The 23099-nt window shown below is 33.6% G+C and overlaps 4 protein-coding genes across 5 annotated transcripts; all 4 read right to left on the bottom strand.

The window, feature by feature from the left end:
- Positions 1 to 279: 279 nt before the first annotated feature.
- LOC106770530 lies at positions 280 to 963 on the bottom strand. The gene has a single exon (XM_014656334.1). It carries the CDS (start codon positions 961 to 963, stop codon positions 280 to 282), a length of 684 nt encoding a protein of 227 aa, XP_014511820.1.
- A 1137-nt stretch (positions 964 to 2100) lies between these two features.
- On the bottom strand, positions 2101 to 3943 carry LOC106770529 (putative pectinesterase/pectinesterase inhibitor 28). Its single transcript, XM_014656333.1, has 2 exons — positions 2917 to 3943; positions 2101 to 2795 (listed from the first exon to the last, which is right to left on the bottom strand). The coding sequence occupies exons 1-2, from the start codon at positions 3941 to 3943 to the stop codon at positions 2101 to 2103; spliced, it is 1722 nt and encodes a 573-aa protein (XP_014511819.1).
- Positions 3944 to 4576: 633 nt separating this feature from the next.
- LOC106771610 (pectinesterase-like) lies at positions 4577 to 6821 on the bottom strand. Its single transcript, XM_014657606.2, has 2 exons — positions 5896 to 6821; positions 4577 to 5577 (listed from the first exon to the last, which is right to left on the bottom strand). Exons 1-2 carry the CDS (start codon positions 6788 to 6790, stop codon positions 4877 to 4879), a joined length of 1596 nt encoding a protein of 531 aa, XP_014513092.2. The 5' UTR covers positions 6791 to 6821; the 3' UTR covers positions 4577 to 4876.
- Positions 6822 to 10956: 4135 nt separating this feature from the next.
- LOC106769787 (glycine-rich domain-containing protein 2) lies at positions 10957 to 14948 on the bottom strand. Of its 2 annotated transcripts, none has more exons than XM_014655539.2 (8): positions 14443 to 14944; positions 14246 to 14363; positions 13755 to 14159; positions 13262 to 13540; positions 12310 to 12830; positions 12097 to 12221; positions 11717 to 11877; positions 10957 to 11620 (listed from the first exon to the last, which is right to left on the bottom strand). In XM_014655539.2, the coding sequence occupies exons 1-8, from the start codon at positions 14637 to 14639 to the stop codon at positions 11084 to 11086; spliced, it is 2343 nt and encodes a 780-aa protein (XP_014511025.1). In that variant the 5' UTR covers positions 14640 to 14944; the 3' UTR covers positions 10957 to 11083. The 2 variants fall into 2 exon arrangements, 1 of the variants encoding a protein (XP_014511025.1); XR_002669222.1 differs by having other exon boundaries at positions 11483 to 11620; positions 11717 to 11882; positions 14443 to 14948.
- Between the last annotated feature and the right edge of the window lie 8151 nt (positions 14949 to 23099).

The following is a 23099-nucleotide window of genomic DNA, read 5'->3' as shown; positions in this document are numbered from 1 at the left end:
AGCCATTATAACACTGTTATCAGCGAATCGCGCATTGCTTCTCACATTCGGGTCAAGATCGATCAACTAATCCTTCCTACCGGTCATGTGATTGGAGCAACTGGTATCTAAGTACCAAATATTTTCTTCTTCTGCATGGCTAGGATCGCGGGACATCAACACGTGTTCACCTTCCTCGTAACATCTGTCTTCGCAGATGTCTTCACTTTCGTGTTTGCAGATTGCTTGACATCTGTCCTTTCTTTCTTGACATTTATCCTTGCCGTGAATCCCATTCTCTCAAGTGTTTGAACACCCCTTTTGTGTTGAACACCACTGCTTCAATTCTTTAACACTTTCCATAACACTCATTAAAAGTACATGATCCAAGTCTGAATCTTCTGCGTCCTGTGGAAGATTGACTTCGTCTTCTTTATTCCTTTTCATGGTTTCGTTATGCCAGCATTCCAATGAATAATTGTCATACTTGCTACACATATAGCACTGAATATTTCTCTTGTCAATGTTCTTCCTGCCTCTACCTCTCGTTGGCTTTCCGCCTCTTTTGCTTTCGAAGCCTTCTTCTCCAACGTTTTGATCCGAAGTGCCCATGTTTCTTCCTCCAGATCTGCCTCCTCGAGATCTGCCTCTACCTCTTCCAGCACCTCGTCCTCTGGGTTTAAAGTTGCTTCTCACTTGTAGTGCTTGATTAGAACCAAGACCCACTTCCTTTTCTGCTTTCTTTCTTTCAAGAAGATGCTGTTCGTGAGCTTCCAGCGAGTTCTGCAGTTCTTCGATCTTCATTTTCTCCACATCTTTGCATTCTTCAATCACTACCATGATATGATCGTACTGTGGAATTAGCGTTCTCAAGATTTTCTCCACGATTTTCTTATCTTTCATTACCTTGTCGCACGTTCTCATGGCGTTCACTACCATTTGGATTGTCCCAATATAGTCAACAACAGATTCTTGTTCTTCCATGCCCAAGAGTTCGTATTGACGTTGAAGCAACTGTAGTTTGATCTTCTTGATCTTACCTGTGTTGTTGTAGCCTTCTTGAAGAATGTCCTAGATCTCCTTCGTCGTGCCTGCCTTCGACACTTTCTGGAAAATGGTGGTTGACACACATTGATGCAACAACATTCTAGCTTTGCAGTCTAATCTTTTGCTTTCTTTGTATTGTCGCTTTGCTTCTTCAGAATCACCTTTCGATGGTTCCTTGAATCCCTTCTTGACTACCTCGTCCACCTCTTGAAAACCAAGAAGGGCGTCCATCTTGATGCACCTGTCGTCGAACCCCTTTCCATCAAATACAGGGAGGTTGTTGTGTATTACGCCAGCCATCTTCTTGATCAACTTGAGCTGACCCAACCAGGTTCGCAACCTTACTACTGATACCACTGTTAGGGTAGAGAGGGAGTGACAAAGAAAGGAGATTATAACATAAGAGAGGAGAGCGTGAAGACAATATGGAAATGTGAATACGTAAAAACTTGTATTAAGAAAGAGAAGTAAAGGGCATTTGTAGTGCATGGGCAGGTACATAGGCTATCTGATAGTGAGACAAGTAAAGTAGTTTTGTTTTTACAATAGGATGATGATATTTTGACAACACTTTTTGACAATTTTTTTTACAACGGGACACATGTCATTACTTTATTGGTCTATTTGAATTTACGTTTAAAAAAAATATTTAAAATGGACCAATCACAAGCTGCCACGTATGCGTTGTCAAAAAATTGTTAAAAAAGTGTTGTTAAAAGGACTTTTTCCTATACAATAACATGGACAAGTTATTATCATGTTAGTAGGACTTTGTAAGAAGTTGTATCGACCTAAAAAAAGATTTGGCATTTCAAGTGATGACAATAAGAATAGGAAGTATATATATTCAATTTTGTTAACAACAAAATCTCCTAAGGAGAGGTTTAATTACATTAAATATATGTAGTACTACATGAACAAGTGATGATATTTCTGCAGTTGGAGAATTTTGGCATTACAGAATATACAAAAGGTTGAAACTAATGAATTAAAAGTGAAAGATAGAAGCCTTAATTAAACGAGTCTAGTCTTTGGGATGCATCTTAGCACGCATGCTCCTTCCTAAAAAAATGTTTAGCGCTTGGGGAGGATGTCAGGGTAGTAAGGAATCCTAGTAATTCTAACCCATTGATCTCCATGAAAAAACTTGAGTGGTGTGAATTGCCTCGCAGATTCTGCATTGAGTTTCTTGATCCCACGCCATTTTACACGCTTCGTTTTGTTTGAACCAGGACCACTGTTATTGTACTCACCATAGAAACAAGTGTTCATAGCTGCAGGACCCCGTCGTCCTTGCTTTGCCGTATACCCCTCATGTTTGATAATGTCCTCCATGTAAGTGTTCATGAAGATGGTCCTCGAGTAATTCTTCAGTGGACGACCAAGGTAAGCCTTGCTATCAGACTTACGCTTAGCCACGATGGAGCTTCCTTGGATCACTATTCCTGATGGTTGCTGCTTCTCCTTTCTACCTTGAGAAGTCACAATCAATTGTTGGTTTTTCAATGGCTTTCTCACCACGAAAGTGCAGTTTTGAAAAACAGCCACTGCATCACCAAACACAAAATCCACGGTGCCTGAAACCGTGCATTCCCTATAAAATTGACGCATCGCATGAGCATGCAACGTCCCCTCGTACCCATCTATTGAGCATCTGTAGAAAATGGATCTGTCTGCTTGGACCCTTATGGCTACTGCTTCATGTTTCTGTGGACCAGCGGAATTCTCAAACCCTATATTCAGGGCCACAAAGTAATCTCCATGGATAGCTGCATGCATGCATAAACTAATTAACATGGCACCGATATTCTTCAAATTGTTTGTAAAAAAGACTTAATTTTGTTTATTTTTCGTAGCAAGATCCTATATAAGGAAAAAGGATGTGCATACCAACTGAGGCGGTTCTGTAAGTAATCATCCCATCCACGAAGTTTCTCTTGCCTGTGATTCGTGTTCTATTGGCACCATCACCGACAAAGACGACCCGAGTCATGGTTTTAGCGACTTCAACGTACTCACGATAAACACCCTCCCTAATGTAAATCACGAATGGCTTCTTATTCTTCTTAGGCACCTTCTTTAATGCCTCGCCGATGCTCTTGAACTTTTCGCTACCATCTTTGGCCACAATCGCATTAGCCTTCAATCTGTAAGAACGTTGATGAAGGAGTCTACGAACACCACCACCAATATCATCATCAACAACCCACGAGGGAATAACCTCAGCGTGACCAAAAACATGTTCGCCACCCTCAGCAAGGTTGCGACCCCCGACCAATTCGACAGCACTAGCAAGTGTTGAGATGATGGCAAGGGCGTTGCTGCTCAAGTGCATGGAAGTGGTCAACAAGTTCCTCATCTTAATCCGTGCATGGGTGGTGGTGTTCTTGAAACCATCCAGGCAAGTCTCTTGGTAGGTGATTGCACCGCTAAGCCAAACTTTCAAACTAGTGAGGATATTGTTCAGATTGTCGAGATCAAACTTGCCCATTTTCTCAATTGACCTTTGGAATTCTCCAGTGGAAAGACCGAGCAGTTGCTTGCATGTTGCAAGAGCCATCTTGGCTCTGGGGTCACTCTCATTCTTGCGCATGTTATCTATTTTTTGTAGTTCTTTATCTATTTTCTTCATGGCTACACTGAATGCAAGTTTAATGAGTTCTCTGGAGTCTGTGATGTTCCTAGCATCTTTCATCAGGCTATTCTCACATTCTTTCTGGTACGTTGTGGGTTTACAAAGGATTTTCACCGCTTTCACAGAGGAAATAACGCGGTCCTTCTGTTGTCCTGCATTGTCGGAACTTTCCGTCTCCACGTTAACGCTAAATGCGATGCCTATGACACAACCCACAAGGAAGATGGTACAGAAAGTAATAAAGGCGATTTTCCTCTTGCTTGGTCCATCTTCCTCGCTCATTTTCAATTAACCGCCCCCTTTCAACACTTCAATAGTGCAATACAATAAGACTAAGCGTAACGCATACTTTACTAATAACCAAACACCTTATTAAACCTTGTCGGTGGTTTTTTTATTTTGGTTCCTGCGCGTGTTGTGTAACAGAAAGAGACGCGCAGAGAAGTGAAGAGAAAGGGCCCTCTGAGGCTGCGGCAATCTCCCCTCAAACCCTTTTGGAGTTTGCATCTCTGTGATCGGTATGGCCAAAATAGAAAATCCTTTGTATGTAGATCAAATAGTGGTTCAGAACTTGGTTATGCTCAAAATAGTAAAATATCCTTTCTTTTCTAAAACTGATCAAGCTCAGAAACCGCACAATATATAGAAACAATTTGAGGTTTCTGTTCTTACCTTGGATTCTGATAATTTTAGCATCATAAGCCCTGTTTTCAATCCTTCGTCTCATTTGCAGATCTTTCTTCACGCCATTTCACCATTTCCTTTTTCTTTTCTTCATGAATCAGCGGGCACCAATTTAATCCATGTGTCATTTATTACTTCGCGCAAACAAAAACAAGAAAATGTAGCTAGCCTGATAAAAGGAAATTATAAAATGTTTCCACGTATCCTAACTTTTTTATTAAATGATTTTTTCTTCTCTAATGTTATACTGTTAAATATATTTAACTCATATCATCATCACATTGTGAACTAATGGGAGAGATTTTTTAACAATTAATATATTTAATCTCTTCTTTCAAACCAAACAGGGCGTTTCATACATTTTTCCATTAATAATAAGGTGATAAGAAGAGAAGGCAAAACTTTCCTTAAGAACTCACTTGATTAATTTATTTTTTCAATTTCTTAACATGCATAATATGCGTTCACAATATAAAGGTTATAAATTTAATCAAAAACAAGTTGAAGTGTGTAAGCTGCACCGAAGAAAAATTACTGTAACCCAGCGTTGAAAGGTACTCCTGTGGAGGGTAGCCATTTGTCACCTTGAATAAACTTCTGCACCGTGAAGTCAAGTGCATCCTTTTCATCTATGAGATGGTAGCCTTCCCATGTGACCCTATTGCTGGTGTTTGAACCAGGTCCCCAGTTAGCAAACTCTGCATAATACAGTGTGCTCAAAGCAAAATCCCCTGACCATTCTGTCCACCCCTTTGGATCAATTAGGCCATCCATGCAAGATTTTATGTAAACAGTCCTAGAATACTCCTTCCAAGGCCTACCCAAATATGTCTGTATCCCATTATAATTGCTAGTAGCATCACCCAATTCACTGGCTCCTATTATGCAGCAGTTCTGTATGGAGATTCCAGTGTTTTGGTTTGGATCTGTTCGGCCTTGTGCTGTGATTGCATTGAACTGATTTTGCATAGGGAGTCTTGGATACATGCTACAATCTTGGAATACTGTTGCTGCATTGCCGAATATAAAATCCACTGTGCCATAAATGTCACAGCGTTTGTAGAATTGCCTTAGGGAGTGTACGTACAGTGTGTCTTGGTAACCCTCAAAACTGCAATTATAGAACGTAGACATGTCTGCCCCGTTTCTCACAGCCACAGCTTGATGCTTGCTGGACCCAGCAGTGTTACGAAATGTTATGTTCACGGCAACAAACCCTTTTCCAACAACAGCTGCACAACAACACAACACAACACAGTTGTAGCAGACACAGTAGTCTAACTTGACACAAATTTTAACCGTTATAGATATATATATATATATATATATATATATATATATATATATATATGTATGTATGTGTGTATATGACAATTTTAATTTTAGTAGCTATACTACAGATAGTTACACAGCCACTCATATTAATGTTGCATTTGACAGCGTGTAACTAACTAACTTGATTTCTGTCCTTGTCAGACCGAGTTCTGGAAATTAATGCGCATGCATAAGCAGAAAATACGTGACATAATATGCAATCGAACATAGCTTACCAAAAGTTGCAGATTGGAAAGTGGTCCAGCCATCGACCACGCTGCGATCGCCAGTGAGGACGGTGCGGTTGATACCATCTCCAACCAACATCAGGTTCTGCTTGCTCTTAGGAATAGAGACGTACTCATTGTAAATCCCCGCGACAACATAGATTACATGGTACCCGTTGTTGGTGCCGCTGTTTTCAGGTGCAGCAGCCACTGCATCATTTATGGTGGTGAAATCACCAGACCCATCAGGGTTCACCACCACCTTTTGCCTCACCTCCACATTGTCAACGCTTGTTTGGAGTAACTTTCTATTAGCAATAGTCTCAACTGTGGTTGATCCTTCCATGGCATCGCTAACCCAACCACGGGTGAAAAGGGCCAGAGATATGGAATATAGTTTGATCGCATCGGAAAGTGGACTTGACAAGGCACTGGTAACTGCAGGATAGGGAGTTACCTCGTTAAAACCATTCAAGCACGTTTGTTGATTGGTTAAAGTGGCACTTAGCAAGGTATGCAAGTCGTAGACTTGATAACCAGTCACGGTGCTTTCAATGGCTTGGAGGACATTGGAGAAGAAATCAATGTTGAGTTGTGAAAGGTTGAAGCAATCTTGAAGGGCGTGCAATGTTGAACTAGGAATGGCGTAGCTGTTTGAGAGATAAGAAGAGAGCAATGCAGCAAGCGTTTTTGTTGTTGATAAGGATTGGTGAAGGAGGAAACGGCATTGGTCATGTGTGGATAAATATTGAGGTGGTAGAGTGGTTTTGCAGAATGCAGGATAGGGTGTAGTGTTGCATGTGCTATCTGAGAAGGAGAAAGCAACATGAGAGGAAGAAACGAAGAGAATGAAGAGGAAAACAAGGGTGTACAAGGTGGTCCAGGTCTTCATTTTTGTTGCCATAGCAATGTGTTGATGTCTGTGGAGACTTATGCTTTTGTATATTTATATTTAGCTGCATTAAATTCTGGGTACAAAATCTGGTTGATTTTTCTAAAATAATTATGAAGTTAAATTTTAGTTTAAATCTGAGTCTCTATATTATTCTTCATGTAAATATATTTATATATATTTCCTCCTCATACGCATACCAGAGTTATATCCGAGTACAGTGTATATTAATTAAGAAATATATATTTCTAAATTTGAAAAATGAAACATGAATAAAAGAAAGTAATTATTGATTAAAAGCTAATTAAGAAAATGGATACCAACTTCCACGTTCTGTTTGTATCTTGATTGGCAGCAAAGACGAGGAATATTAGGCAAGACGTGTGAGAAAGAAGTAACCTTTGATTTCACTGAAGGAAGAAAGGGTTGAGTTAGTGAGTGGAAGGCATGTTTAAATTCCAACGTGCGTAGAACTCAATAATTATTAAATAGATTATATGGGTAAAATCGAACTCAATAATTATTAAATAGATTATATGGGTAAAATCGCATATCTTTTATTCGATAATCACTACAAATCATCAACTTTACACAATTTATGACATTGTCTACTAAATAAATAAGTATTGCAAAAATATCTTTTTTTAGCTTCCTCCAAACCAAATTTAGTTATTATAAATTTTTCATCAGTGTGACGGTATATAATATAGAAAATTTAATAAATATATTAGTTTGTTCTATTAATTCAAACTAATATTTCAAAGTATAGTATCACTAGTTAATTAAATTAATATACTTGTCCTCAGTTTGTTTTTCCATCACATAATCATTTCATTCACAATATCACAAAAAGTTTTATAAACAATTGACATTACTATTCATAAGAGATTTATTTCATACCTATAATATATCTTAACTTAAAATTTTAATCTAAGTTTCTAAGACTCTACCTCACACATGATATTATATTTATACAAAAAAAATTATATCAATTATAAATATATCCTAATGATCATATATGGATAGAGATTCATCTCTTGAACTCAAAAAAGTCACTTACAAGCATATTTTCGAAATTGGATTGTCAATGGAGTTTTTTTTGGTGTTGTCCTTGTGTTGTATCTTAATAATACACTTATGAACACTTATTTTGATGTTTTAAAATATATTTAGAAGATTTGAAAAATATTAATATCAGTGTGTATTTTTAATGTTAGTAGATAACATCACAAAAAAAAAACAATAGATAATCCAAATTTTATCTTTTCTTTTGTGCAAACAAATTTTCAAAATGATTAAAAACAAAGTAAAAAGATAAATTTACTCTGGTTAGAAATTCTGATTCACTAGGATTGTAATATTCTAAGACTCCTATGGTATAAAGGAAAGGTAAAAGGTAACTCTTAGAGAGATAGTAGTTTTTATAATATAAAACTCAATTAACTTATTCTTTTTATTTTTAGTTTGACCTTTTCATATAAAATAATCAAGTTCCATTTATAAATATTACTTCTACTTTTAGAGATTTTTTAGATCTTACAAAAGTCTTATCAACGAATGAAATATAATATAAAGAGATCTTTTAATAATTCATTAAATTGATACGTATGTTTCATTTATAAAATATGATATTGTAGCGAAATTTATTATTTATTGAGTTTGTCACATCAATTATAAATAAGAGAGATTTATAGTATTTAAATGGATTGTTCAATAAGTTCAACAACGAGAATAAGAATTAGTTGTAGATAACTTTATATTATATTAAAATACTCATATTTAAAACCTTCAACTCTATAAAATTGATTTAATATATATTTGTCTTCACTTGATATTATTCATGATCAATATTATAAGTAGGAGTGGACAAATATAACTGAATTGCACTGTACTACTAAAAATTATACTGAACATGTATTTAAACTGAACTGAATTGTAAAATAGTGTAGACAAACTGAATTGAACTATTTTTTTGTTTTATCAAACTGAATTATATTAAATTATATTAAATTATGGTATAAACTGAACTGAACTATTAACTGAATTGTAAACTGCACTAACTTTAACTAAACTACTAATTTTAAACTAAATTGTACTAATTTTAACACTGCACTAGTTCTAAAATCTGATTTTAACACTATCTAATAACAAAATAACTTTAGATTATAATATGAAATTGAACCATTTTGATTGCAAGTTTTATAAAACGATCGATTTCTTCTTTTATTTGAAATAAAAAATTTGATAAGGTAGATATTTCTAAAACTTTAGTAGTGCAGCACAACAAATGGAATTGAAATAAAAAACTATAGATCAATTATTTTTACTCAGTCCTAATTGTAGGATCTTTAACACAATCACTTATCTTAAGGATTAAACATGAGAATGGAAGGAGATCCAATAATAAATAACTCGATTAACATAAATATTAATTAATTTTTTTAATATTATATTAAAAGGAAAAAAATAATTATCTATAATATCTAATTATATTTTATTTTAATATAAAATGTTATTCCTATGAAGTTGACATTTTTATATTTGATTAAATTTTTTTAGAAGTCCAATAGGACTCAAATATTAATTTGACAGGTTTACAAGTATATTTAAGAGCCTATTAATTACGTGATAATTTAACATTAAGATTAGATATTAAGTTAAAATTTACAAGAATCAAATTAAAACTATTTAAATGATATGGTATGTTTTAAAGGTCTAGCATGAAATTTATATTAACTTGTTTATAAGAACAAAATTTGTCATAAGATATCTAGATAAAATAAACCATTTTTAATGAACTTGTTCATCAATTTTTCATTTATTTTGAATGTAGTGCAACGCACTTAATATTTAAAAATATAATATTTATGTAATGAAATGCAATTTAAATATATTAAAAAAAAATTACATCGTAATTATTATTATTATTATATTTATATAAACAAGTTTTTAAACAACTTGGTATGTGAAGCTTGAAAATATTTTAATTAATTACATTATAATATTCTTAATAGAATAAATTTTAACAAAAATGTTGGTTTGATTTAGTTTCTCTAAAACTATACTAATATGATATTATATTTGTGTATTATTTTCAATTATACTAATATGATATGATTTTAATTTTACAGAACAAAAGAATAGACAAATCTTCACTTAATTATAATTTTCATAGAATTTCACAAACATGTTAAAACTTTGGTAGACTAATTATACATGTACCTTGTAATATTTATAAGTTTGATAAACTGAATGTATATTATTTTATAATATATTTAGACATAGTAAAATAATTTGGTATTATTTTGTTAGAAAAATTTTGTCGGTAATAATGTATGGTTATTTTGATTTATTATATTTCACTAAATATACTTTTATTAATCACTATATGTTATAACATTTGATGGAATAACTACTTATTATACAATAAATTAAACTGTTAATTTTTTTAATATGGTAAAATTAGTAACACTAGCATTATCATTTAAAATATTTTTAAATAAATACATAATTAAATTATTGATTATAAAATTAATGAAAAATAATTAATAAATATTTTTTGGATTTTAGAAATATATATATATATATATATATATATATATATATATATATATATATATATATATATATAATTTTGACGACTTTATAAAATATGATATATTTTTATGGTGATTTTTAATTGTCAATATGATATAAAATATTATAAAATAAGAGTAATTTTTGTAACAATTTTTATTAGTCAGTAAATTCTTTTATTTTCTAACAATAATATCAGTATTTAAATTTTTTTATGTCATAAATCATTTTTTGACACATGTAATTAAGATAATTATTATAATTTTCAGAAACGTTACTTGTTGTAATTTTTAATTGCTAAATTCTACAATGTAAACCTCAACAGTATTTCTTTTAAGTATAATATGGGTAAGTCACGTGACATTCTCAATTAATTTAGTTTAATAAAAAAAATTTAGTGACCAGAAAAGTTTAATAAAAATTCAAATCCAAATTTGTCGTAGATTAAAAACTTATGTAAGCCTTTATTCGATTTAATATGTGTATTAAAAGTTTTAATTAAGCTCTTCAGTGGTTTATTTATGTCAATTAGTACAAACAGTATTATTAGGCAATGATAATTTAAAAAATTGAAAGATTTTTAATAATATAGATTAGCAAGGAGGCAGGTACTCACAAGCCACAAACAAATCATTTTATGAATTGGTTTTACAATATTTATATAAATTTTGTTATCCTCCAATAAAAATGTGAACTTGAAGCAAGCTAAAATTTGAATTGAAGACAGGGTTAACTTAAAATGCTTTGTCTGTACAACATGTCAGTACCTTCCACAGGTGACTGACCTAACGTCGGATACCTCTTTAGCTGATCTACTGCATCAGATTTCATCACAACACCAGCATGCCAATGCCAAGGTTGAAGATAAGTTGAATCAATGGACGAGGACCATGAAGATGGATGAAGTATCACAGAACCCCAATCTCTACTTCCAAACCTTGCTTCCTTTAATCTTCTTCTCACCAACAACCCTCCCACGTCTTGTTTCTTCATTTCTGATACACTTCTCAGTATTGAAATGCAAAGGAGAAGCATCAGCACTGCATCTTCTTCGGGAGATACTTCAACAACCAATAGCCTCCAATTTATAAGTGCAGTTGCTTTTCCATCTGGCTTTTCTTCTGTCAATCGCACTACTGTTAGAAAATAATCCTCCTCTTCCTCAATCTCTTTCTCCTCTAACTCTATTCTCATGTCTTCACCTTTTCTCTTTGACTTTCTTTTCTTTACTTCATATTGCATTTGCCTCCCTCTCAATAACTGCACCTGCATTTAATTATTGCAAACTTGGGAGTTAGCCAAATTAGGAAGCAAAAAATTCCATTTTTTTCATGACAACATTTAGGAAAGTTGACACTCTACCGATGACTCTGGAGAGGTTTGATTTTGCAAACAAAAGGTGAGACCTGACACTGATTCTGATGACTCCCATTGTATTGTCAGCTCATCTCCTGTTGAAAACTTCCATGCAGCTTTACATTGTTCAGTAGGTTCCTTTGGCGTTGCAGTAGCCACCACCTTCTCTGTACTAGACAGAAACAAAACTAGAAAATATTACTAGATAGAAACAAAACACGACAATATTTCAGACAACTTTTGAATCCGGACTAATATGAATGAATAATAAGAATTGTGGTTTTCTTATTATTCAGACCAATATCAATTTTGCAAGGAAGATAAGACAAGACAAACACAAACACATTGACCGTCATTAAATTTATGTAACATGTCATAAAACATACCAGGGGCTCTACCAATGGGACCAGCAACATAAGACCAAGAGCCCTCACGTATCTCTATAATCCTGTCTTCCCATTTAACAGCTGAAGGAGTTTCGCTCCCTCTTCTCCAAAATCCTCCTGCTACCCTGTACTTCAAACATATGCCATTTAGTTAGTAAAAAATGCTATAAACCATGCCAGCTATATCTTACTGGAAGAATTGAAGAACCTCACCTAATTCTAACAACAAAACACACTCTCCCTGCATGATCAAGAACCGTGCGAGACAACCATCGCCCTTCCTGTGGACGATAACTATTCATTTTCAGAATCACATCAGATATCATTGACCCAGAATCGTCTGTGACTCGATCAGGTACACATTTCAACAAGTACGGTGCTTGAACTGGTGGAGTCATTGATGTAACAACATTCACCTGTTGACTAATTTCCTTTTCCAAAGTTAAAGAATCTGCTCTCAATAAATCATTCCAGCCGAATGAAACCGTGTCCAGCAGACTACTTCCTCTCAGACATTTACCACCATGACGACGAAACTCAAGCATAACTCCCTTAGTTCCAAATTCACAGTAAAAGTGCCAAGCTTTTTTCCATGAATCATCGGTGAAATTGGAGAAGGCTTTGTCTAGCTTTAGTTCACTATGACACCTTGTTATTCGGAGGCGTAGGAAATCACGGTTTATATCCTTCTGCAATGTTCTTATTCTTTGCTTAAGTCTCACGAACACACAGGCCTGCATGATAAAAATTAGCCGCACTTCATTCTTGTGCAATACTTTCACGTTTGTCCATGATATTCTGTTTCAGGGATTGTTTGAAATATTTGTTATATATGGTTGCAACACCATCACCTATACTCTATTGCATAGAAGCTTCGGTAAGTTCATCATACATGTACGAAAATATTACAAACCAAAACATCTGAGTGGTACTGTAAAGCAAATTTCCTGTTTAGGCAAACCCAAGCAAAAGAACGCAGCTATAGGATTACACTTTTCCTACCACGGAAATTGATGATGATGTTTCCTAACATTAACCGCACAAAAACTACTTCAGGTCATTTACCACAGACTTGAAAGAAAAAGAGGAACCCAGTACACAGCATTCTGACAAGCATACTAGAAAAAAAGACAATGGAAGCAGACAAAGAGAGCAAGAAATTGACCTCAAGCAAAAATCTTGGAAGCATGGATCTGTATTTTGTATTGACATCTGTGCTTGATTCTTCCCAATAGACAGGGGACTTAGTTGAGGTAACCCCTTCCAATGTGAAAGGCAGCTCCCCACCTGCTTTCTCACAAGGTTGATTGAATGCCCTATCCCACAATTTTTTCGTTTCTTCAAAATCCTTTTCCTTCGGGGTTTCAGACAAAGTTACCACCTTCCGCAGATCATTTTCCACGGCTAATGCTTTCAAATCATCAAAATACACTGTTGGGTAGCTCTACTCCGTTAAAAGCAAAACAATTGAAAGATCATAGCAAAAAGTCAGAAAGACGAATTGAGAATATTAACTCAGGGAGAGAGTCATCAAAAGAACAAATAGAGAAATAAATTTCATTCTAGTTGTTACTTCATCCGCGAGTGAGAAATCAAGACTTAAGATGTTGAGTGTGAAAGCATTTAAGAGGAGAACGAAACGCAACAAATAGACACACCTGGTGGGTCAGCCACATTAAGAGGATGTCCGAAGCAGGAACGAAACGCGAAGAAAATTCATGCGCGAACCTCTGCAGCATAAACAAGAAAGCCCTGTATCGCTGTCTGGCGGCAATCAAGTACACAACCTCAGACCTGTACGGCTCAAAGAACATGGAGCACAACAACAACCTCTGCTTCTCAACTTCCTTAAATACACCCTCCTTCAAACTCCCCCCAACAACCTCGCCACTCGAATCCTGCGAATCCGAACTCGCCTCGTTCTCAAACGACTCCCACGGGTATCTGCTGCTCCAAATCTCCATGCACCGCATCAACGCGTACTCTCTGTTCTCTTCGTCGAAAATTCCCGCCCTCCCTATCAGCTTCGAGAATCTCGTCTCGCAGTACTCCCTGTAACTCACCTAAAACGGTAAACAACATTACAAACTGATTTACTTCACTTTATTTTTCTTTAATTTTCACGAAAACAAACGATACACGAACTCACGGGGTTTAAAGTGTGACAGAACCAAACCCATTGGATGTCAAGCGCAGGAAGAATTACGGGAGGAGCAGAGTCCGGAACCGTGAGATCAGCAATCAACGGCATCCAGAAATCATGGTACCTGCAAAACCGCTCCACCGTCAGATGAGTTAACTAAACCAAAACAAACAAGGGAGGTGATTTTGTTCCATAGAGTTTACCTTCTTATAGCCTCCACCATAATGGACGTATGGTGAAGCCATACCGAATCGGCCACGCTCCTCAAGAAGGCGATATTTCGCCTGGCCGCCGACACGAGATCGATCCCGAGCCGTATCGCGGCGATTTCCGGTAACTCGCCGAGACTTGTGGAGGAGGTGCTGGGCGAGATTTCGGAACCGTGTAGATTGTCCGACATGGTTTTGGTGGAGGAGTATGATAGTGTTTTTTTAGTGAGTGGGAGGCATGATTGAGTTGCGTGGAGAGGGAAACATAGTTGCGTCTTTCATGCGAGTAAATAATATCTGGTGAAATGGATGAAGACGATGTTGTTGTTGTTGACTTGTTTGCTGTCGGAATTTGGAACAAAGAGAATGAGAGCAAGTAGAAATGGAGTTGATTGAGGAAGACAAGAATGACCGTGAGAGTGAGTTCTGAGGTGTCCCTGTTTGAACACGTGTGACCATCCTCTCCCTCACTCACTCTCTGCTCCCAAGGTTAAGGTTATGGAATAAAGATTAGAATACATGATGATTTTTCTAATTTTGGAATAAAAAATAAACAATAATACAATTTTTTTAGAAAAAAAAAAGTAGATTTTCTTTTAAATTATATTTAAGTCCTTTGAGGATTCAAAATCAACTTTGTCATCATTATTGAAAATTTACAAAATAGAATGTAGAATGAGATTTGTAAGAGCATACATATTGTGATTTTCCTAATCATATGAGTGTTTGTAAAACCACTTAACGAAACAGGGGAGATAAAATTCTGTGTTCTGCTATGGTGACGGTAGTTTTGTGGTCCCATTGATAGATCAAAAAATAATAATGCGATGCACATGTGAGAAGGTGGCTATAGAAAGTGGTATATCATGTCACTTGCATATTGGTACAGTTGAAAGGTCTTGTAATAGATGGTTTAAGCACAAATACTTTACCTTGATCGCAATTAAAGCTACCCACTACGAGATGTTATGTTCCATCACATCTTACATGCGTTGTTGGTTTTGAAATTTGAAAAGTGTAGTCCTTCGTATAATGCATGTTTTGAGTGTTTTACCTAGCCACTCTCTCACGCCACATCACATCTTACATTCCCCAGTTGTCATCGCTGGTGGCAATTGCGTTGAGGCTATTACACGGATCGGAAATTATATTTTTGACAAAAAAAAAAAATTGGCATGGACACAATTTATATGACTTTTTTTAAATTAATTTTGATTTTTTTTTCTTACGAAGACTTTTTTTTCGTATTAAAATTTCAAATTGCAATTACATTTTAAATTGAATTCAATAGAAAAACATCTAGATTGACGATATTATTGTTCGTTCTTGTTGTTGTCATATATTATTGATAGAAATTTTGTTTATAGTTTAGGATTTATAGAATAAAGAGTATGTTGGTTCTTGATAGCTTTTGAGGATAACAACAATGAGTGAAAATAATGAAGGTAATCATGAATCGAAATTAATTAATGTTTTGACTATATTTGTCTTCAGTAAAGAATTTTTTTAGACGGCTAATTATTATTTTGTAATAGTTATGTATGACGAATGTAATTATCATTGACAAATAATAAGATTAACTACTTTCATTAAGCAACTAAATAATACGATTTTTGTAACATCCTAATTTCTCACATTCAATATTTCATAGATAATATAAGTAATTTGACATTTATATAATCATCCATTATGAAATATAAAGGAAATATAAAGAAGATCATACTGAAAATACATATTTCTTTCAAATCCGCATAAAACACTCGTAAAATTTTGTTTGAACTTTTATCTACTATTCTTCTGCCTCCCTCTTCACTTGTACTTGATTCAGACGTCATTCCATCATCTACTCCCGTATAACACACATGTTATACTATCATCACACAAACATAATTTTTTCAGCACAAACACAAACAAGCAAGGGTGAGCTACCATGCAAAAGACTATTCAAGAGTAGGGATAACATTATTATTACACATAATTCATTCACAATAAAATTCATGTAAGATGCAAATGATTTTACTGGACTTTATTATCCAAATTGCACATTCATGGAAGTCTTGGGTGGTCGTGTACTTGTGATGGCCTCCACCCCTCATACAACAATCATGGCCAAATACAATACACATGTCATCCACAAGGTTAGCCCATTACACCTATGTCCAAAACTAGCACATAAACTAGAACCTCCTGCCCCTCTCACCACATAACTCATCATTCTCTACTTAAGATTGGAGAGTTATTAGAGTATCAGGATGACCACCAACAACAAGACCCTCAACATCATCGTGTACACTAATACAATGTCACTACTAAATCTTTCCACGAGATTCTTAGTCAATATCATGTCATGATCATATTCATCAACCCATTCATCATGCTATACATATTTGATTCAAATCCATATTCGTAACTCAACATAGAATAACTTTCCAATCTATAATACAACCATACATACAAATCAATAATATCATTGCTCAAGATTTCACTCAATAGAATCACAAATTATTAATCACTTAACAATATTATATATATAATCTGTTCGATAAGAAATAAGTTGAAAATTCGTTGAGTAGACTTTCAGGAAAGAGAGGTACGTCTCAATGGACAACTTAAGTACTGGGTCTTTTCTCAGCCAAAGTGTTCCTCAACTAGTTTTCACAAATTCTTATTCACAGATTCAAAATAAGAACACATAGATTTTTCATTTACAATATTCACGCAAAAATTCAAGGACATGAATAGTTATACAACAATATTATATCATTAATATAAAAATCTGAAAAGGTTAACTCCCCTTACTTGTATCCTCGAATTATTTTCTTGATGGAAGTTTGCTCCTAGAATTCTTCAATACTCTCTACTCTAAAAATTCATTTCTACTTCCCTTTGTAACTTGAATTCTCTCTTTCAATATGCATAATTTCTCTCAACTTAGCTAATTATAGGCCATAAATGTCTTTTTTCTATTATTATTTTAATCTATTTTTTCAATCACGGAAGAAATCTTGTTTGTTAACTACTCATGATATTCATCACCGAAAGTTGGTTGTCTTCATTTTTTTTTATTATTGCTATTATTATTATTACTATTTGATTTTTAAAACTTTCTAAAATTGTAGAAATAAATTCTCAAAAATTTAAATCCATTATCATAATTTTCTATCATAAATTTTTGTTTAACTTATCACCATTTTTCATTGATAATATTTTTTACTCATAAAATTATTACTAATAATAATACTATGAGAAAATTACTATATTTATTAAAATAGATATTTGCATGAGCTTTATAATTTTTATTTAAGTTTCCTAAAAAATATTGGTTTCACCTTATTTACTGTTTGAGTAAAAACATATGTATTAAAAAAAAAAAAAGTAAACTATGGAGAAAACTTAGTTTTACTGTCATTTTTACTTCAATAAAAACAAAAACAAAAAATATGAAGACTTGTAAACCAAGTTTTCAAATGTCCAAAAACCAAACGAAACATTTCAAAATATTGGTTACAATAAACAAACACCATACTTATTTTATAATCCATGGCATTAATATAAGTTTTTCTTTAAGTTCAAAACGATTATCTATATCTCAGAATGCTAACTCCGTAAGTCTAAAATCAAAGTAAAACCAGCATTCTAACTTATTCACGAGCTTTACAAGTTTTTTGTCTTTATTATCGAATTATACTTCCAACCTTAACATGAGTCAAAGATCCATCATCTGGTTCACTTTCAAAGGTAATTTCCTCAACATCCAAGTAACCATTAGTGCAAAAATGTTGTTTAACGTCACCCATTAGACATCGGTTTCATGAAAAACCGACGTCTATTACTGAACGGTGGCATTATCGTAAATATTTTGAAAAACTAGACGTCAGTTTCACTGTTAGGCGACGTCTATGACATCATAGACGTCGCACCTACCGCAAACTGACATCCAATTGCCTGAGGTATGTGATAAGACAGTCAATTCGACGTCGGCTAGAAAAGGGCACCGACGTTCAAGTCACTGACGGGAAATCAAACGTCAACCGGTTCAGCTTTAGACGTCGCATAGACGTCGGATCCCCTGAAAACCCGACGTCGACTGAGCTACAATTAATGTTGTTCACCTAATTCCTAGGCTCTTAGACGTCAGATAGTCAAATGGTGACGTCTAAGGCCTGTCTGGAAGGCGGGAAGACAAAAATTCTTCAATTTAGACGTCGGTTCTAAACGTAAGCGACGTCTACGTTCTTGTAATTGATTATTTTCACCAAATTCGAGGGTTTTAGACATCGGCTAGGAGGGGCACCGACGTCAACTACCCTGATAGGAAATCAAACATCAATCTTTTCAGCTTCTTTGACGTAGAATAGACGTCGAATCCCCTGAAACACCGACGTTCATAGACATCGGTTTCTGGAACAACCGACGCCCCATTTCATTTTAAATAGACCACAAACTCTTATCACCATTCAGTTTCTGATCGTGTCTTCATCTCTTCTCCTTTTTCTCTGTTTCTCCTCTTCTTTTACTCGCTTGCGCACCTTTACTTTTTATCTCTTGCGGCATTGCATTGTGGTTTCTCATAACGTCATTGTCTTCGTCCTCTCCTTTTTCTCTCTTGCATCCCAGGTGCGTGGTTTTTTTTTATGCTTTACCATTTAAACTTTCTTTAGTTTTTTATCGATTATCTTGTCCTTCAACTGATTAAAATTTGTTTTCTTTGTGTTGTGTTTTAGTGCAGTTTTGATCCTTTCTTTGGGTAACATAGTGTAACATTCTCCCTTTGCTTGTTTCCTCACAAGAAGAGTGGCGATCTTTTGAGTTTTCTATGGCTTCCGACCCAAAATGGAACTTGGGTCCTTGTCTAGTTCTCGTATCACCGTAATTTTTTTCCTTTGCGGTTGAATAATGGGAAGTAGTCATGGACCCAGGTTCAGTTTTGGGTTGAATGTCATAGAAGATTCAAAAGACGCAAGCTTTTTTTGTGGGGAAACTAGCGAGAGGAGAGTGTTTCACAATGTTACCGGAAGTCTGGATCAAAACTGCACTAAAACACAACGTCGTTGTTAGACGTCGGTTAGTGCATGGTCCGACATCTATAAGGAACATAGACGTCGGTTAGTGTCATTTACAACTTCTATATATTCATGTTGACGTCGGTTTAAGCATAGGTGGACGTCTATATAGAGTAATTAGACGTCGGTGTGAGTATAAGCAGACGTCTATATAGACGTCGGTCGATATTGTTAACTGACGTCTATATAGACGTCGGTCCGGAAGAATTGCGACGTCCCATAGACGTCATCCGTATAGACATCGGTTGTGAAAGTGACGTTAAAAGTTCAAATTAACCGACGTTAAATAGCGTTTCTGCATTAGTGAACATATCAACATTTTAATACTTTATACTTTATTCTAATATTAATTTATTCCAACAACCATCTACAATTTCAACTTTATTAACTAAAAATACAGTTTATTATTTCAACTACAAATAATATACTAAGGTCTTGTATCCGCAACTCTTATCAAAATTTCAATTCATTAGAATGACATTGGATTAATTACCTCTCATCTAAAATATTGTCTGAATTTCATTATGATTTTATTTTTAATTTTTTTTTTTAAATTCGTTATCAAATTTCAACTCACTAAAAAATATATAAAAAATTTTAAACTCAAATATACAAACACCAAGAAAAAACTAAAGACTAAACAAAGTTAATAAAATCTTAAGTTACCAATTTATAATTTGATTCAAAACCATTACTATAGGATATAGGTGTCAATTTAACACACATAATCCCAGAGTCAATCACAACCCATTATTAAAAAAAGCTCTATTTTAATAAGCCACTCAAGTAGGGAGTCAGAAAAAAATCCAACTCCTAAAACTCCCTCAAGTGGATTAGGATCAGGATTAAAGTGAGTTTAGTATCACTCTAAAACTTTAATTAAATTTTAATCCTACTCCAAAACTTCAAATTAAATTTTAGAAATAATATAATTTATATATATATATATATATATATATATATATATATATATATATATATATATATATATATATATATATATATATATATTCTCTCTCGTATATAAAAAAAATATATCAAGTTGATGGTCCTTCGTTCTTTTGCTATCGGGCTTAATTTATATAAACGTCTGCGGCTTCTCTCTTTTTTCTTACTTTCTGTACATATATCGTTACATGGATTAAAGTTCTTTCAAAGCAATTCATGTTAGCTTTTTTCTAGGGTTGAAACAATGTCAATGATATTCTTAAAGTTTATCTAATGTGATATGGTTTAAATATTGATTTAATTTTGTAGTTTATCATTCAAAATTGAACCAAAGTATAGTTATTTAATGATATTTTTATATTTTGTATTTTCAATACAGGTTCAGAAGTAAAAGGAAAAACATATTTTTATTTTTACTAAAAATGAGAATTTAAGTAAAAACACATAGAAGTTGTCTTAATAAACATGCAGTAAAAATCTTTTCAATTAATTAATTAGGTCACGGTAATAATAGGTATTCTAAAAGGATAAGAGATAAAAATTGAGGCGTCAAATAATTCTAATTATTTAAAAACAACTATCCAAACAATTTTACATTTCTAATGCGATAAATGTTGTATTGGTTAACAAAAAGTTGGAACGTAATTAAGTAGCATAAGCCAAATTAGTTTAAGGAGTTTGAAGTGGCAATTAACGTAGGTGTAGGGTAGGCTTGGTACACTCTGTTGCACTAAGTATTACTATATTAATAAATTAATTGTTAGCATTAGTTAATGAAAAATTATCTCAATAACTTATAAACTTAAATAAAAGAACAAGAAAATAAATTAATTTTAACGTACATTGGTCAAGTATTAAGGAATTTTGGAATTAATCTCAATATTTGGAACTCAAACTTGGCTGTGATCGTTGTTAAATTCGTTTAGTCTAATTATTCATAATTTATTGTAAATATTTGATTTTGTCATTCGCTGAATAAAAAATTATCATCAAAGACATCAGACAGATTTTGTTAATATACTTTTAAATGTTAATTAGAGTATTAACGGTGGAAAAGAAACATGAAATATAGAATTTTATACGATTTTTCAAAAGTGACATACTATTATAGGACTGAAACTTCTAAGTGTTCCTTTTCTTTGTAAAAATGTAATTTATTGTTGGATATTTAGTTTTTTCTGCAAAAAAAAAGCCCATGGACTGATCCTGATCCACAGGGCTTTAGGACTTTTTAATCCTGGAAACTTTTCTAATAAAGAGCTTTTTTGGTTCTGTGGGCTTTTTTGGCCCCAACCCGCATGGCTAGGGCCAGGGCCTATTATAGGGGCTGATAATGTTAATTTTTACCATTATCTAAGCATCATTTTAGTAGCAAAATCAACTCTTTTCTAGCTTGAAACTTGCTTAAATCCTCTCTTTTATCTAGTTTTAGTATTTATCTATATTTTGAGCTACATTATGTAAATAATACTCTAACCCCTTGTTTTTGATCTATTTTGATGTTAGGAAGATCCTTCATTACATTGAAGAGCCTCGGTGATGAAATCTTGAACTGAAACAAGAGTCTTTGTGGGTCATTGAGCCAGGGATGGGATATGATTCGCATGTTTTCTTAGATCCTAGTTCTTAATGTGGGTTTGCTTGTTAGATTTTTCAAGGGATTGGAGTTTGATAGGGAAAACCTTGGCTCTTTCATCCAAAGGATTAGGGTTAGAGTGTTTTAGTGGATTGACTTTAGTAAATTGATAGAAAGGAGATGAAATTGGTTATACAGAAGAGTGAATTGGTGAAATCTAATCTTAACATTGACATTTCATTCCATTTCTAGTCTTTTCCATTTCTAAGTGCCTTCAAGACCAAAGTCCAACCTTGTAATTATTTGTGAATTTATCTTTATCCACATATTCTTGAATGATGAGCTGTTCTTGAGTCTGGATGAGTTGTTAATCGCACAATTTTCTAGTATTACGAGTCTCTTGGAAAAACGATACCTAGTCTTACCAATTTTATTACTTGAACGATTTGGTGCACTTGCCAAAGTCATAAGAGAGGCCTATTTGAAAGGTCTACTATAGGGTGAGAACTGATCGATCGAAGATTACTTTTTGATTATTTCGAATAAACGGAGTTGTTGAAATATGGAAAAAAACTTTGCAACCAATCAGATAGAACAATAGTTAAATAGAGTTAAAACATTATTAATACGATAATTATTATTAATGAGTGATAAATATAATAGTAATAACTATTAAAAAGTAAATTAATAGGTCTAATTTTTTTTAATTCTATAAATAGATGTATAATTAGTGGTAAAATACACTTTTCTATAATTTTATCTCTTTTAGACCTTTAGAAAAAAGATATTTACATGTTAGTGCAAACTTAGACTAATAATAAGTTCTCTGATCAATTTAAATCTTATATATATATATATATATATAAAAGTTTTCCTTCTTACCACGAAACCACATATAATGATTTTACTAAATTATTGTGTTTTTAGTAATATAGCTATATGTATGATTCGAAAACATTATTTTATATATGGATAAAATGCAAATAAAATGTGCAAATATATTATTAAAAAGTATGATTATAAGATTAAAATTGTTAAATGTAGGAACATGAAATTAGGTATAA

This window comes from Vigna radiata, chromosome 8, assembly GCF_000741045.1.
Source record: "Vigna radiata var. radiata cultivar VC1973A chromosome 8, Vradiata_ver6, whole genome shotgun sequence".
NCBI lineage: Eukaryota > Viridiplantae > Streptophyta > Magnoliopsida > Fabales > Fabaceae > Vigna > Vigna radiata.
Note: the sequence above shows the minus strand (reverse complement) of the source record. Positions and strands in the feature narration are given on the sequence as shown.